Genomic DNA, 13951 nt, shown 5'->3' with positions numbered 1-13951 from the left:
ACTTGCTCTGGGCTGTGGCAAGGAAAAGTCCTTGCCCTTGGACTGTTTTATGATTTCAGCCAATGGCTCACCAAACAGTCTGTCTCTAGATAATGGCAAGCTGGTTAAACATTTTTTGGAACCAGCATCTGCTTTCCAGTCCTTCAACCATAAGGCTCTGCGCAAAACCACAGAATTGGCGGCCGCCATAGAGGTACGGCTCGTAGATTCTAGGACAGCATTGATAGCGTAGGTCGCAAACGCAGACATTTGCGAAGTTAGGGACGCCACCTGCGGTACTGCTGGATGCATGACAGCATCCACCTGTGCCAGACCAGCTGAAATAGCTTGGAGTGCCCACACGGCCGCGAATGCTGGAGCAAACGACGCGCCGATAGCTTCATAGACAGATTTCAACCAAAGGTCCATCTGTCTGTCGTTGGCATCTTTAAGTGAAGCGCCATCCTCTACTGCGACTATGGATCTAGCCGCAAGCTTGGAAATTGGGGGATCCACCTTTGGGCACTGGGTCCAGCGTTTGGCTACTTCAGAGGGAAAAGGATAACGGGTATCCTTAGAACGTTTAGAGAAACGCTTGTCTGGATGAGCGTCGTGCTTCTGGATTGATTCTCTGAAGTCAGAGTGATCCAAAAAAGCACTTAATTTACGCTTGGGATACAGGAAATGGAACTTCTCCTGCTGTGCAGCTGCCTCCTCTGCAGAAGGGGCTGGGGGAGAAATATCCAACAGTCTATTAATGGCCGATATAAGGTCATTAACCATGGCGTCACCATCAGGGGCATCCAGATTGAGAGGGGCCTCAGGATTAGAATCCTGATCCCCGTCCTCAGTCTCATCACAGAGAGATTCTTCTCGCTGAGACCCTGAGCAGTGTGATGACGTGGAGGGTCTTTCCCAGCGAGCTCGCTTAGGCTGCCTGGGACTGTCATCTGAGTCAGAGACTTCAGCTTGTGATGCCTGAGACCCCCTTGAAGTACGGATTAGTTCCAACTGAGGGGGACCAGAGAGCATAGCCACAGCAGTGTCCATGGTCTGAGGAACTGGCCTGGCCTGCGAGGTCTCCAGGATTTTTGTCATGGCCTCAGACATCTTATCAGCAAACACTGCAAAGTCTGTCCCCGTCACCGGGGCAGGGTTCACAGGCGTCGCTGCCTGGGCTACCACCACAATAGGCTCTGGCTGACGAAGTGCCACTGGGACTGAACATTGCACACAATGTGAATCATTGGAGCCTGCCGGTAGATCAGCCCCACATGCAGTACAAACAGTGCACACAGCCCGTGCCTTGGCAGCCTTGCGTTTTGCGGATGACATGTTGCTGCCTCCTCAAAGCAGTACAGGGTGTCCAGCCAAGAAGCGACCTACAGTGCAACTATATATATATATATGGTACCAAGAAAAAAGTACACTAATATGTCACTGAGGCACTAGAGGGGCCAGCACTACTGTGCAGCTTACCGCCCGCTTAGGAGCGGTGTGTGGTCGCCAGAAATCCCTCTAGTCTGGGTCTCCCAGAGCCTGCTGCCTCTCCCCAGCCAGATCGCATGTGTAATGGCTGCCGGCGTCCTTGTGGAGAGGGGGGGGCGGGCCCTGGGCGTACACCGACGAAGAGCGGGAAGTCTGCTTCCCCTTGTGCCTAGTGAGAGGGCTGGAGCATGTAAATAAAGCTCCAGCCCTCGGCGCTGCCTATTGAGCAGCGTCTCTCCCCTACCCTGATTGACAGGGTGGGGGGCGGGAACGAAGCGGCGCTAGGCCGCAGAAGCCGGGGGCTAAAGTTAGAAGCGCCGCCGCCGTAAAAGCGCGGTCGGCGCAAAGCCCCCGGCGCACCATAAGTCGCAGCTGCGCCGCCGCTCCAGGAGCGGTCGGCGCAGTAGTTCCCAATACACAACGTCACCCAGCAAAGCTGCAGTGACCTAACCCCCAGCGTACATCGCCACTGTCCCCGGCGCACTACAACGCTCAGCAGGCCCTGAGAGTGTCCGTGCCTGCCGGGGACACAGAGTACCTGAAAGTTGCAGGGCCTTGTCCCTGAACGGCACTCCCGCTCCCAATCCAGCAGGTTCTATGGGTCTGTGGATGGAGCCCGGCCCCAGGGCTTGGGGGCCGGCAGGATCCCACTTCCACAGAGCCCTAAGGGGATGTGGAAGGAAAACAGCATGTGGGCTCCAGCCTCCGTACCAGCAATAGGTACCTCAACCTTACAAGCACCAACCGCGGGTGAGAAGGGAGCATGCTGGGGGCCCTATATGGGCCCTCTTTTCTTCCATCCGATAGAGCCAGCAGCTACTGCTGACTACAAACAGTGGAGCTATGCGTGGATGTCTGACCTCCTTCGCACAAAGCAGAAAACTGGTGAGCCAGTGATCCCACTGGGGGTGTATAGCCAGAAGGGGAGGGGCCTTACACTTTTTAGTGTAATTGCTTTGTGTGGCCTCCGGAGGCAGTGCTATACACCCAATCGTCTGGGTCTCCCAATAGAGCGCCGAAGAAATACTTTTTCTAAAGATCCCTTTATCTATGCTAGTGTATACAGGGACGGTTAGGCAAGGATTCGCACTTTGCACCTAGAACTGTTTGTGGTTCTGGGTGCATATTGCACCTGACAGGTTCCCTTTAAGTCGTTGGAGTTCGCCCTGTCCCTGGCTATAAATGTTGACAGATGCTTTAGGGAGAGGCCAACTAGGACCCAGTGCCCTGTGGCTCTTCCTCTGGAAAAAGGTCCCACAAGTATATCTGGACAAACCCATTGTAGGTGGGGTGTGTCTCCCTCGTACTAAGCCACACATGGGCTGTGGGATGGTGTCTGCTAGTAACATCAAGTAGAAGTATGCATCTGGGGCTCAGAGCTCTAGGAGGCTGGGTCCAAATCTTATAAAACAAGGAGATACCAGTGCTCAGGGGCAGTGAACAAACAGTTAATGTTGCAGAGTGAGTTGATCTATGGGCTGACAGTGTGTACTGTGTGTGGGGGCTCTAATCAGCTTTGGAGCTGCTAATAGTAAACACTCTGTGTGGGAGTGAATGAAAGAGATAAGTAACAAAAGACTATAGCACTCAAAAAGTGATAAAGTGAGGGTTAGGACAATTTAAACACAATTTTAAAAGATTTTAAATGAATGGGGACAACTTAAGGTGGTGTCACATACAGCGACGACGTCGCTGCTACGTCACCATTTTCTGTGACGTTGCAGCGACGTCCCGTTGCTGTCGCTGTGTGTGACATCCAGCAACGAGCTGGCCCCTGCTGTGAGGTCGTTGCTCGTTGCTGAATGTCCTGCTTCATTTTTTCGTCGTCGCTCTCCCGCTGCGAAGCACATATCGCTGTGTGTGACAGCGAGAGAGCGACGAAATGAAGCGAGCAGGGAGCAGGAGCCGGCGTCTGGCAGCTGCGGAAAGCTGTAACCACTGTAAACATCGGGTAACCAAGGGAAGACCTTTCCCTGTTTACCCGATATTTACCTTCGTTACCAGCCTCCGCCGCTCTTGCTGCTAGTGCCGGCTCCTGCTCTGTGCACATGTAGCTGCAGTACGCATCGGGTAATTAACCCGATGTGTACTGTAGCTAGGAGAGCAAGGAGCCAGCGCTAAGCAGTGTGCGCGGCTCCCTGCTCTCTGCACATCTAGCAACGTTATGATCGCTGCTGCGTCGCTATGTTTGACAGCTAAGCAGTGATCATAACAGCGACTTACAAGGTCGCTGTTACGTCACAAAAAATGGTGACGTAACAGCGATGTCGTTGTCGCTATGTGTGAACCCAGCTTTACTTGTTATATATGATAACAGAAAATGCTGATGAGTAGATGTGAATCCTTATCTGACCAGCATGGACTGCTGCTGAGATGGAGTGTTTCAGGATGGCCGAGTTGCAGAATTGCAGCTGCTTCCTCCCAGTGGGTGCGAGAACTTGCGGTGTAATGCGGGCAGGCTTCACGGGGTAAGATGTGACCCAGTGGAAGGGATGCGAGTCAGAGCTGGCGTCCCGGCCGGTGGCTTACTTGGATACTTAGACGCGTGCATGTGGAGGAGCGTGTAACGTCACAGGGCTCAGGACAGGCTACGGAAGCCTGTAGCAGGCAAAAGGGGTCCCAATGCGTTTCAGAGTTGCAAAACGTGCCTCCTTCGTCAGGGAATCCTGACGCGTCTAAGTATCTAAGGAAGCCGCCGGCCGGGGCTCCTGGATACAGACACCAGCTCTGACTTGCATCCCTTCCACTGGGTCACATCTTACCCCGTGAAGCCTGCCCGCATCACACCCCAAGTTCTCGCACCCACTGGGAAGAAGCAGCTGCAATTCTGCAACTCAGCCATCCTGAAACACGCCATCTCAGCAGCGGTCCATGCTGGTCAGATAAGGATTCACATCTACTCATCCGCATTTTCTGTTATCACATATAACAAGTAAATTGTCCCCATTCATTTAAAATAGTGTTTAAATTGTACTAACCCTCACTATCACTTTGTGAGCGCTATAGTCTTTTGTTACTTATTGAGTCCAAATCTTGTTGCGGACAATATCAGCCCTACGGTCGATCGGCTGGAGCTGCCCCTGGGACTTAACGTCCATATTGTTGTCCACAGGTTGGTGCTTAGGAGATGGGCGGCGTCGCTGGAGCATGCGTCGCTGGCAGACATAAGGGTCTGTTCACATGGGAGGTAAACCACAGGTCAGATGGAGTCCATCTTGAGTCTGGAGGCCTCTCGTTAAGGGGGGGTTACTGTCATGGTCGTCTCTCTCTGTTGTAGAGACTAGTGACAGATTCTGGGCCAAAGTCTCTTTGCCTTGAAACCCTGCAGATTAAATATATTCCCTTTCTTTTGGGGAAGAGAGGGTTAATATCTATATTTACTTCTATAGCAAGCATTCTCATCACCTTCTCAAGGTGTTTCTGGTTTGGACCACTTCGTACCTATATATACCCACTGCTCCCACTAGAGGGCGCTGGTTATTCTCTGTTCTTATTCGGTTGGAAGGTGGTGAAAGCAGCTGGAGGAGCCCGCTCTGTTACTCGCTGTGTTGGCTGCAGCAATTGTGCTGACTGCAGCATTCCATGGTGTGCTTATTGTACGCTGTGGAAATTTGCCAGTTATCTGTTTACTTCCCTCCTTTTATATTGTTTTACCCTGTGCATGTTTAGTTGCTCCTTTGTGGGTGATTGCAGTGTGTACGAGTTGTTGTTTCCCCTGTCCATGTGTAGTTGTGGGGTTTGTATTTACAATCCAGGCTCCCCCCCTCCGGTGGAGGTAGGGGAGGGTAGTTACCTCAGGGCTTGGACAGGAGTTAGAGTCTTGCTGGCAACTCAGACCTCGCTACCATCTAGTGTACCTCTGAGCTGAAAGACAATGCAGAGCTCCCCCCTCTGAGGGTCAGCCTAGGTGCCCCAGTCCAGTCATCCAGTACCAGTGACAAGAGCATCTTCAGCACATCTCAGGTGCTGCAAAGGGTAGGAAAAACCAGCTCACCATCCAAGTCAATGAGTGCCAAATAGATAGCCAAAATGCTATACCTGGGATATAATGTGGGAAGTGGGTACATACATCCAGAACCCGGAAAAGTAGAGGCCATTACCCAGTGGCCCCGCCCGGTCAACCAAAAAGTTTATCCCTAATTACAGTACAGTAGCAAAGCCTCTCACCTACCTCACCAAAAGTCTGCGTTTCTCCATCTAAAAATCCAGCTACCCCAGAACCCAATCCTGACTTTCACCGACTACTGCTGCCGTTTTATTGTCCAATAGCTGGCCCCTTGTGTGCATGTCAACTATTCTTAATTATGCCATGTTTTATTGCTTTGTTCAGCAAATAAAGAGACACTAACCATTGTTTCATGTAACTGTTCAGTGCCTCTGTATGTTAATTTGTGGCATGTTTGCTGATTATGGATTGCATGAAAACCCTGCGGTGTACTGGTCTGCATTTGGATAACAAGTATGCAGTCTAAGGGCTCATTCACATGACCGTTCTGTTTGTCCTGGCCAGTTCCAGTTTTTTTGCGGACCTACTGATAGGACCATCTTTTCAATGACTTTTCTGTATGATCGGATGGCACACGGAAGAACTTCTGTATGCATCCGATCCTACAAAAAAACACATTGGATGCCGTATGTCTGTTCCGTTATTATGGAACTTGTCCTATTCTGTTCCGTAATAACGGACCGTGACTCAATACAAGTCAATGGGCCCACAAAACCCCTGGAAGCCGCACGGAAGCACTTATGTGTGACCTCTGTCGGGTGCCCCTGCAGTCTGTGTCCTGCTCCCGCGCCAGCCCCAGATGCCCACACTGCAGTATCAACAGCTTGTCACACTGCAGTGCGGGCAGCCGCAGGGATGACCAGCGCTGCTGTCAGGAGGTTAGATGAGATCATTACCTGCTGTGACAATCTCCTGCACTCCTGACGTCAGCGCTGTCACTGCCTTCTATGCCCACCGCGTTCTCACATCACGTCTCGCGGGCGTCCCGAGACAGTCACTAGCAGAGACGTCACAGGCTCCCGCGATTCTTCGCTGTGAACGCGGCGGACAATGGAAGTCAGTGACAGCGCTGACGTCAGGAGTGCAGGAGATCGTCACAGCAGGTAATGATCTCATCTAACCTTCTGACAGCAGCGCTCGTCATCCCCTGCAGTGACCTGAGCTGACCTATTGATGTTAGCCCAGGTCACTGCACTACTCTCCCAGCCAATGGGGAACATTCTGTTCTTCATTGACTGGGACAGTGACTATGGTATGGATCGTCGTGGGACCCCCTTATTGGATTACGCCGGACCCAGATTTGATTGTTCTTTTCAATAAATTAGTGAAAGAGGGAATGTTTTGGGGAGTGTTTTTTCAAATAAAACTTTTTTTGTTGTCTTTTTTTTCAATTACTGACTGGGTTGGTGATATCGGGTATCTGATAGACGCGAGACATCACTAACCCCACGGCTTGATGCCAGGTGACATTACACATCTGGCATCAACCCCATATATTACCCCGTTTGCCACTACACCAGGGCAACGGGATGAGTTGGGGGAAGCGCCAGGATTGGCAAATCTAATGGATGCGCCACTCCTGGGGCGGCTGTGGCCTGCTATTTTTAGGCTGGGGAGTGCCCAATAATGGTGGACCTCCCTAGTCTGAGAATAGCAAACCACAGTTGTCCGCTTTACCTTGGCTAGTGATCCAATTTGGGGGGGGACCCCACGTTTTTTTTGTTTTAAAATATTTAATTCAAAATAACAGCATGGGGTGCCCTCTGTTTTGGATTACCAGCCAAGGTGAAGCTGCCAGCTGTGATTTGCAGGCTGCAGCCGTCTGCTTTACCCTAGCTAGTGGGGGGAACCCCACGTTGGTTTTTTTAATTATTTCTTTTTTGGCTAAATACAAGGCTAAGCACCCTTTAGTGCCACATGAAAGTCACTAAAGAGTGCCAGCTTAGAATATGCAGGGGAGTGAGACATTATATATGTCATTCATCTATTACAGTGCCTACAAGTAGTATTAAACCCCCTGCAGATTTAGCAGGTTTACACATTCGGAATTAACTTGGCATTGTGACATTTGGACTGTAGATCAGCCTGGAAGTGTGAAATGCACTGCCGCAAAAAAGAATGTTGTTTCTTTTTTTTTTTTAAATTGTGAAAAGTTTATTCAGAGGGTCATTTATTATTCAATCCCTCAAACCACCAGAATTCTGTTTGGTTCCCCTAAAGTATTAAGAAGTATTTCAGGCACAAAGAACAATGAGCTTCACATGTTTGGATTAATTATCTCTTTTTCCAGCCTTTTCTGACTAACTAAGACCCTCCCCAAACTTGTGAACAGCACTCATACATGGTCAACATGTATGAGTGCTGTTAGGATAAAACGCGGTTCCTCTGCTCTGCATTTTATCATGATAGTCTCCTATATTGGTATGCATCACCCGCGGATCTGCAGCAGCCTGTTACACACGCAATAGTAGTGTCATACACAACTATCCCAGGTGAGGAGATAATCTCATCTCTACCCCTATTGCGCTTTTTTCTGCCTTAGTTTCTCCTCATTATAGTGAGTGATTCCATTATTTTGTCTGAATTGTGGTTTTTGGGATATACAAGGAAACCCCGACATAAGTGCTCAGTGGAGAGCGCAGGATATATGTGAGCCAAGCATTTATCTGATTTTAGAAAGGTAGCATAAACAGATGGCAGTTCAAAAATAGTTTTTATTTTTCGCTGTTCTCCATACAGTATAAGAAGACTGCTTTATTCTTCAGGTCAGTCCGATTACAACAATACCAGATTTATTTATTTTATTTTTTTTCTCTATGGTTTTTGACCAGTAAAAGTGCTTTTTTTTCTAATTAAAAAAAATTTGTTGTCGCCATATTCTGAGAGTTGTAACTTGTATTTTTTGGCAAACATTTGTATGGGAGCTTATTTTTTTTGCATGACAAGTTGAAGATTTTTTGAGTACTACTTTAGGATACATAACCTTTTTCTGATTACTTTTCATTTAGATTTTTCATTTGCAGAATTAACAAAACCTAGCAATTCAGTTATTTTTCTATTTTTTTGTGTGGTTCACTGTGCAGTAAAGTGATGTGATAAGACCAGTTTATTTTTTGGGTCAGTACAGTTATAGCGTTAGCAGATTTATATTTCTTTATTAGGCTTTGCTACTTTTACAAACTAAAAATAAAACATGAATTTGTTTTCACATATTCAGAGAGATATATTTTTTAGTTTTGCCAAATGAGCCATATTAGGGTTGGTCTTAGAGAAGTGTATTCATTTATACCATTCCATAGAGCATGGGTCCCAAACTTGGCTGGCTATATGGGCTGCACATAGAAAAAAAAAACCGAATTTGGGAGGTCACATTCTTTGCCTAACTGACATTTAGTGACACCATTGTTTTTTCTATTTTTTTTGAATATTTTTCGCTAGTTTATTTTAATTTTTCAAATGCCAATCATCATTTGGGTTACGGTACAATTTTATAGTTTGAGTCGAATGTGGCGATAGCAAACGTGCAATTTTTTTGTTTATTTCAGTTTAAATATAAAAAAGCATTTTTAAATGGTTAAAAAATGCCATGCTTTTTTTTTCCCTCTTATCTTACAATTAGCACCATATAGCAATTTTGGCCAACATCTTGTAATAATGTTCACAACTTGGTACCCATCTCATAATAATGTACCCAATCCTGAAGTAATATGCCCATCCTTGTCCCCTTGTAGTAATGTCCCCCTATTGTGCCGTTCTTCACATATTTAAATAAAAAAAAAAAATTTCCTCAGTGTCCTCTTTCCTGCTTCTTGCGACCCACAGAAGATCGAGGACGATGCAGGGGCTGCCAGTGTCAGCAGTCAGCGCTTTATTTGACTTGAATGTATTGTGGGCACTGAGCAAAGACGCTCTCGGCACCAATTTAGCAGTGGCAGCTCGCCAGAGGCCAGCGGGTGACATGAATCACAGATGTCAGCTGCTCGCCTCTGATTTGCCGACACTTGCTATTGGTATAGCTGCAGAGAGCTTCTTTGCACAGTGTCGGCAATACAGTCAAGTAAAAAAGTGCTGACAGTTGCGGCCCCTGCACTGACTGCAATAGTCAAGGGGTTTGCGGGCCGCTGCATGCGGCCTGCGTGTTTGAGACCCCTGCTGTAGATAAAATCCACAGAGATCGGGTTTGCTCACAGCTGTGTATATAATTTTGCACCAATTGTCAACCAGAAAAGTGGGGCGAATTAAATTGATTTAGTTTTGTATAGGTCATACAAAAGTCTGATTATTTTCTCACAGAGCATCACAGAGCATGCTGTGATTTTTTTCCTTAGCCAGATTACAGCTGAGGAAATACCTGCGGAGCTTATGATCACACTCTTCTCAAACTATGGCTTCTGATTCATTAAGACAGGTATACTCCAAACTATGAAGGGAGAGCTTCACCAGTAAGGGTATGTGCACCCGTCAAGTATTTGGTGCAAAAATTTCTGTATCTCTTGGCAGGAAAAATGCAGCCACAAAAACATGCGGTTTTGGTGCATTTTTTACATGTGTATTGTTGCAGATTTTTCCCCACTCATTAGTATGAGTGAAATCTGCAGCAAAAATGCTGAATGAACCGATATGCTATAGATTTAAATCTGCACCAAATCTGCAAGGAGAAAATAAGCAATGTCACTGCAAGATTCTTATTCACTTTGCTGGCATCAGGAAATTGTGACAAATAAGAGCAGCCAAAAACCGTGACAAATCTGCAATGTGTGCACAGGCCTCAAGAGGTAAGTGCTTCTTACTAAACTGGGTCCATCGCAGAAAAATTACCCAGTCAAGGGCTGTAGCACGTGTCATAACTAACACCACTTTTGGTGGTGTAAATTATGATTGGTCAGCCGAACTTACCAATGCCTTTTCCAAGCACCGCCCACTTTTCAAGAAGGTCAAGGGGCTTGCTGGGACTGGTGTAAAAACAAAGTCCGTACGTTTTTCTGCAACTTCAAGCTGCGAAAAAAATAGCAAAATTTCAAGCATTTATTAAAGCCATAAAACGTGGAAAAACCGCTTGATAAAGCAAGGTCCAAATGTTCACTGTATAAATTGATCAGTTGTAATAGCCAAAACTGCTCAATTTCTTTGTTTACCATTTTTTGCTATAAAATAGACCTTTACCCACCCATTCAATAGAGCCCTTTCATAGTTTTGCATAGCCTGATGAGCATTCAAATGTTCTCAATTAAAAGGTATCCCCTATACATGAACCAGGGCCTACCAAGTGTGATTGGAGCGAAGGTGCACTTGCTTTCTACAACAGGCCCAAAGATAAATTAATGGAGCCCAAGTCAAGCAAGTAGAATAAAATTTAAAAGTAGTTTGACAAGAACCAATTTGTCATTGTAAAAACTTTTTTTTTGCTTTATTTTAGGAAACCTGTGTATTTTTACAGCATATCAGGCCGTTTTGATGTTGGAAATCTGGCATCCTACCTTCTGTGTAATAAATATTTCCAAGAGAAAATAAGTAAACTGAATTATCTTCAATAACCGTGTCTCTGAAAACGGCACCATCATCAATACAGAATCACGATCTCTCTTCAGCTTAAGACTTGTCTAATTGTCACATTCAATATACAACAGTTAACGAAAACTTTCTTGAACTCCAACTTCATGGAAATCCTTGACACATGGCTGAAGTCTACTGCATTTGTCTGATGCTTTTTCATTTTTATTTTCCATTTTTGCAATTCTGGATCCAAACTGCATGGCTCTTTTAGGCAATACTGAAGAGTTTCCAAGTCCAAGTATCACAGCAGCTATTCGCAAAATTAACTTTTCACCTAGCCCCCTGGCAATCAACAAATTAGTTTTTTCCCAGATTGGAAGAGAGTTCAAAAAAGAAACCACATCTTCATCCAGAAATGGAAACCTAAAATAGAATATAAACACCATGAAGCACAAGGCACTTCATAATATTTTACATCAACAAAAGTCAATGATTTTTTGAAGTTACATTAAACAGCCATAAAAATTCATATAAAGAGGACCTTTTACCAAATTTTTCATGTTGAACTTGACACACAATGAAATAGTGGCTGCAGAAAAAAAGGATATGTTATATCAAAATATTTGGTTTGACACCTAATGAGAATTTTTGAAGTTCAAGTGGGCATTCTCACTATGTGTGTGTACTTCTGCAGGTCAGGGCTGTGGAGTCGGAGTTCATTTTGGAGGAGTCAGAGTCGGAATAAAATGGACCGACTCCTAAAATATATAATAAATTGGGTACAGTAGTTCAATGCAGAATGTGCTGAATATGTTTTCATAGGAATTTGGGAAAGTTATGAAATGTCCTATAAATGGCTGTTCCATTCCTCATCCAAGGCTACATTCACACAGCGTTTTTGGAGGATACGTTTTTCAGCTGTAAAAGCAGATCAGCTTTTTAAAAAACCGCATCACCTGAAAGGTTTTTGAGCTCATAGACAATGTTTTCAATAGCAAAAGCAGATTAGAAAAACACCACAAACGGACATGTTCATTCTTTGTGAGGATAAGTTTTTGAGCCCAAAAACAGATCCTCACAAAACGATGTGTTTGAATGTCATATCTTTAAACCCATTGACTTTGATGGGATGCCCAGAGTCATTGCATTTCACTGCAAAAAATGGATCCGCAAAAACATTGTGTGTGAATGTATGTAGCCTGAGGATCTAGGCTTTGTCTTAGCTGAGATAAGTCTGTGCTGCACTTGAGCACCAGTGAAGTTCCTCCTCTACAGGCAAGGGTAAAACGTAAACACAACTCAGGAAGAACTACCAAACACAAAAAGAGGAGGCGATCACAAGGTTCAACATAGTTTTATTCATATTATAAGTGCGGAAAGGTGATGGGAACAGGTAAACAGGTTACATCACTGCAGATAATGCCAAGAACAAAATTGCAATAGATATCCAAATATCTATATATATATATATCTATATATATATCTATATATAGATATAGATATATATATATATATATATATATATAGATAGATATATATATATATATCTAATTGCTTTATTCTGTCTGTCTGTCTGTCTGTCTTGCTCCAAAATTGTGTCACCGTGACAGTGTCGTTACAGTGACAACTGTCGGATGGCCGCTAGACTCGGCCTGGCCCCCGCCCCCACGGATTGGCCGCTTGCCTCGGCCTCGCCCCGCCCCCCGCATGGATTAGCCGCTTGCCCCGGCCCACCGCACGCATCGCCCGCTCCAGCGTACACCGGCTCCCGGTACACATGTGCAGGGAGCCGGCATACGCTGACGCCTCGCCCGCGCCACACTCGGCCACGCCCCCGGCGGACATAACCTTGTGATGCTGTGATCGTGACGGAGCCGGTGTACGCTGGTAACCATGATACACATCGCGTAACTATAGGAAGCGCTTCCCTTAGTTACCCGATGTGTATCATGGTTACAAGCGTACACCGGCTCTCGGTACACATGTGCAGGGAGCCGGCATACGCTGACGCCTCGCCCGCTCAGCCCCGCCCCCGGCACACGTTGCCATGCTCGGACCCGCCCCCGGCGGCCCCAGCATGGGGGATGGAGCACGATGGGGGGTGCGAAGCATGGGGATGAACCACGATGGGGGGTGCGCAGCATGGGGGATGGAGCACGATGGGGGGTGCGCAGCATGGGGGATGGAGCACGATGGGGGGTGCGCAGCATGGAGGATGGAGCACAATGGGGGGTGCGCAGCATGGAGGATGGAGCACAATGGGGGGTGCTCAGCATGGGGGATGGAGCACGATGGGGGGTGCGCAGCATGGGGGATGGAGCACGATGGGGGGTGCGCAGCATGGGGGATGGAGCACAATGGGGGTGGAGGACGATGAGGGGTGCGCAGCATGGGGGATGAAGCACGATGAGGGGTGCGCAGCATGGGGGATGGAGCACGATGGGGGGTGCGCAGCATGGGGGATGGAGCACAATGGGGGGTGCGCAGCAAGGGGGATGGAGCACAATGGTGGGTGCGCAGCATGGAGGATGGAGCACAATGGGGGGTGCGCAGCATGGAGGATGGAGCACAATGGGGGGTGTGCAGCATGGGGGATGAAGCACGATGGGGGGTGCACAGCAGGTCGGATGGAGCACGATGAGGGGTGCGCAGCATGGGGATGGAGCACAATGGGGGGTGCGCAGCATGGGGGATGGAGTACAATAGGGGGTGCGCAGCATGGGGGATGGAGCACAATAGGGGGTGCGCAGCATGGGGGATGGAGTACAATAGGGGGTGCGCAGCATGGGGGATGAAGCACGATGAGGGGTGCGCAGCATGGGGGATGGAGCACGATGGGGGGTGCGCAGCATGGAGGATGGAGCACAATGGGGGGTGCGCAGCATGGAGGATGGAGCACAATGGGGGGTGCGCAGCATGGGGGATGGAGCACGATGGGGGGTGCGCAGCATGGGGGATGGAGCACGATGGGGGGTGCGCAGCATG

At 47.5% G+C, this 13951-nt stretch overlaps 2 protein-coding genes across 9 annotated transcripts in view; one reads left to right on the top strand and one right to left on the bottom strand.

Moving 5' to 3' along the window:
- Nucleotides 1-12271, top strand: part of OSGEPL1 (O-sialoglycoprotein endopeptidase like 1) — a 1349050-nt gene extending 1336779 nt beyond the window's left edge. For all 7 annotated transcript variants that reach the window (XM_075317748.1, XM_075317740.1, XM_075317741.1 and 4 more), the window contains one exon: nucleotides 10890-12271. In XM_075317748.1, the coding sequence (XP_075173863.1) occupies nucleotides 10890-11007 (118 nt within the window). In that variant the 3' untranslated portion in view covers nucleotides 11008-12271. The remainder of the gene's footprint in view (nucleotides 1-10889) is intronic.
- ASNSD1 (asparagine synthetase domain containing 1) overlaps nucleotides 8199-13951 on the bottom strand; it is a 247095-nt gene continuing 241342 nt past the window's right edge. For both annotated transcript variants that reach the window (XM_075317738.1, XM_075317739.1), the window contains exon 6: nucleotides 8199-11389. In XM_075317738.1, coding sequence (XP_075173853.1) covers nucleotides 11101-11389 — 289 coding nt within the window. In that variant the 3' untranslated portion in view covers nucleotides 8199-11100. The remainder of the gene's footprint in view (nucleotides 11390-13951) is intronic.

The sequence above is a fragment of the Anomaloglossus baeobatrachus genome, chromosome 7 (assembly GCF_048569485.1).
Source record: "Anomaloglossus baeobatrachus isolate aAnoBae1 chromosome 7, aAnoBae1.hap1, whole genome shotgun sequence".
Lineage (NCBI taxonomy): Eukaryota > Metazoa > Chordata > Amphibia > Anura > Aromobatidae > Anomaloglossus > Anomaloglossus baeobatrachus.
This window is presented reverse-complemented; position numbering and strand designations above follow the sequence as displayed.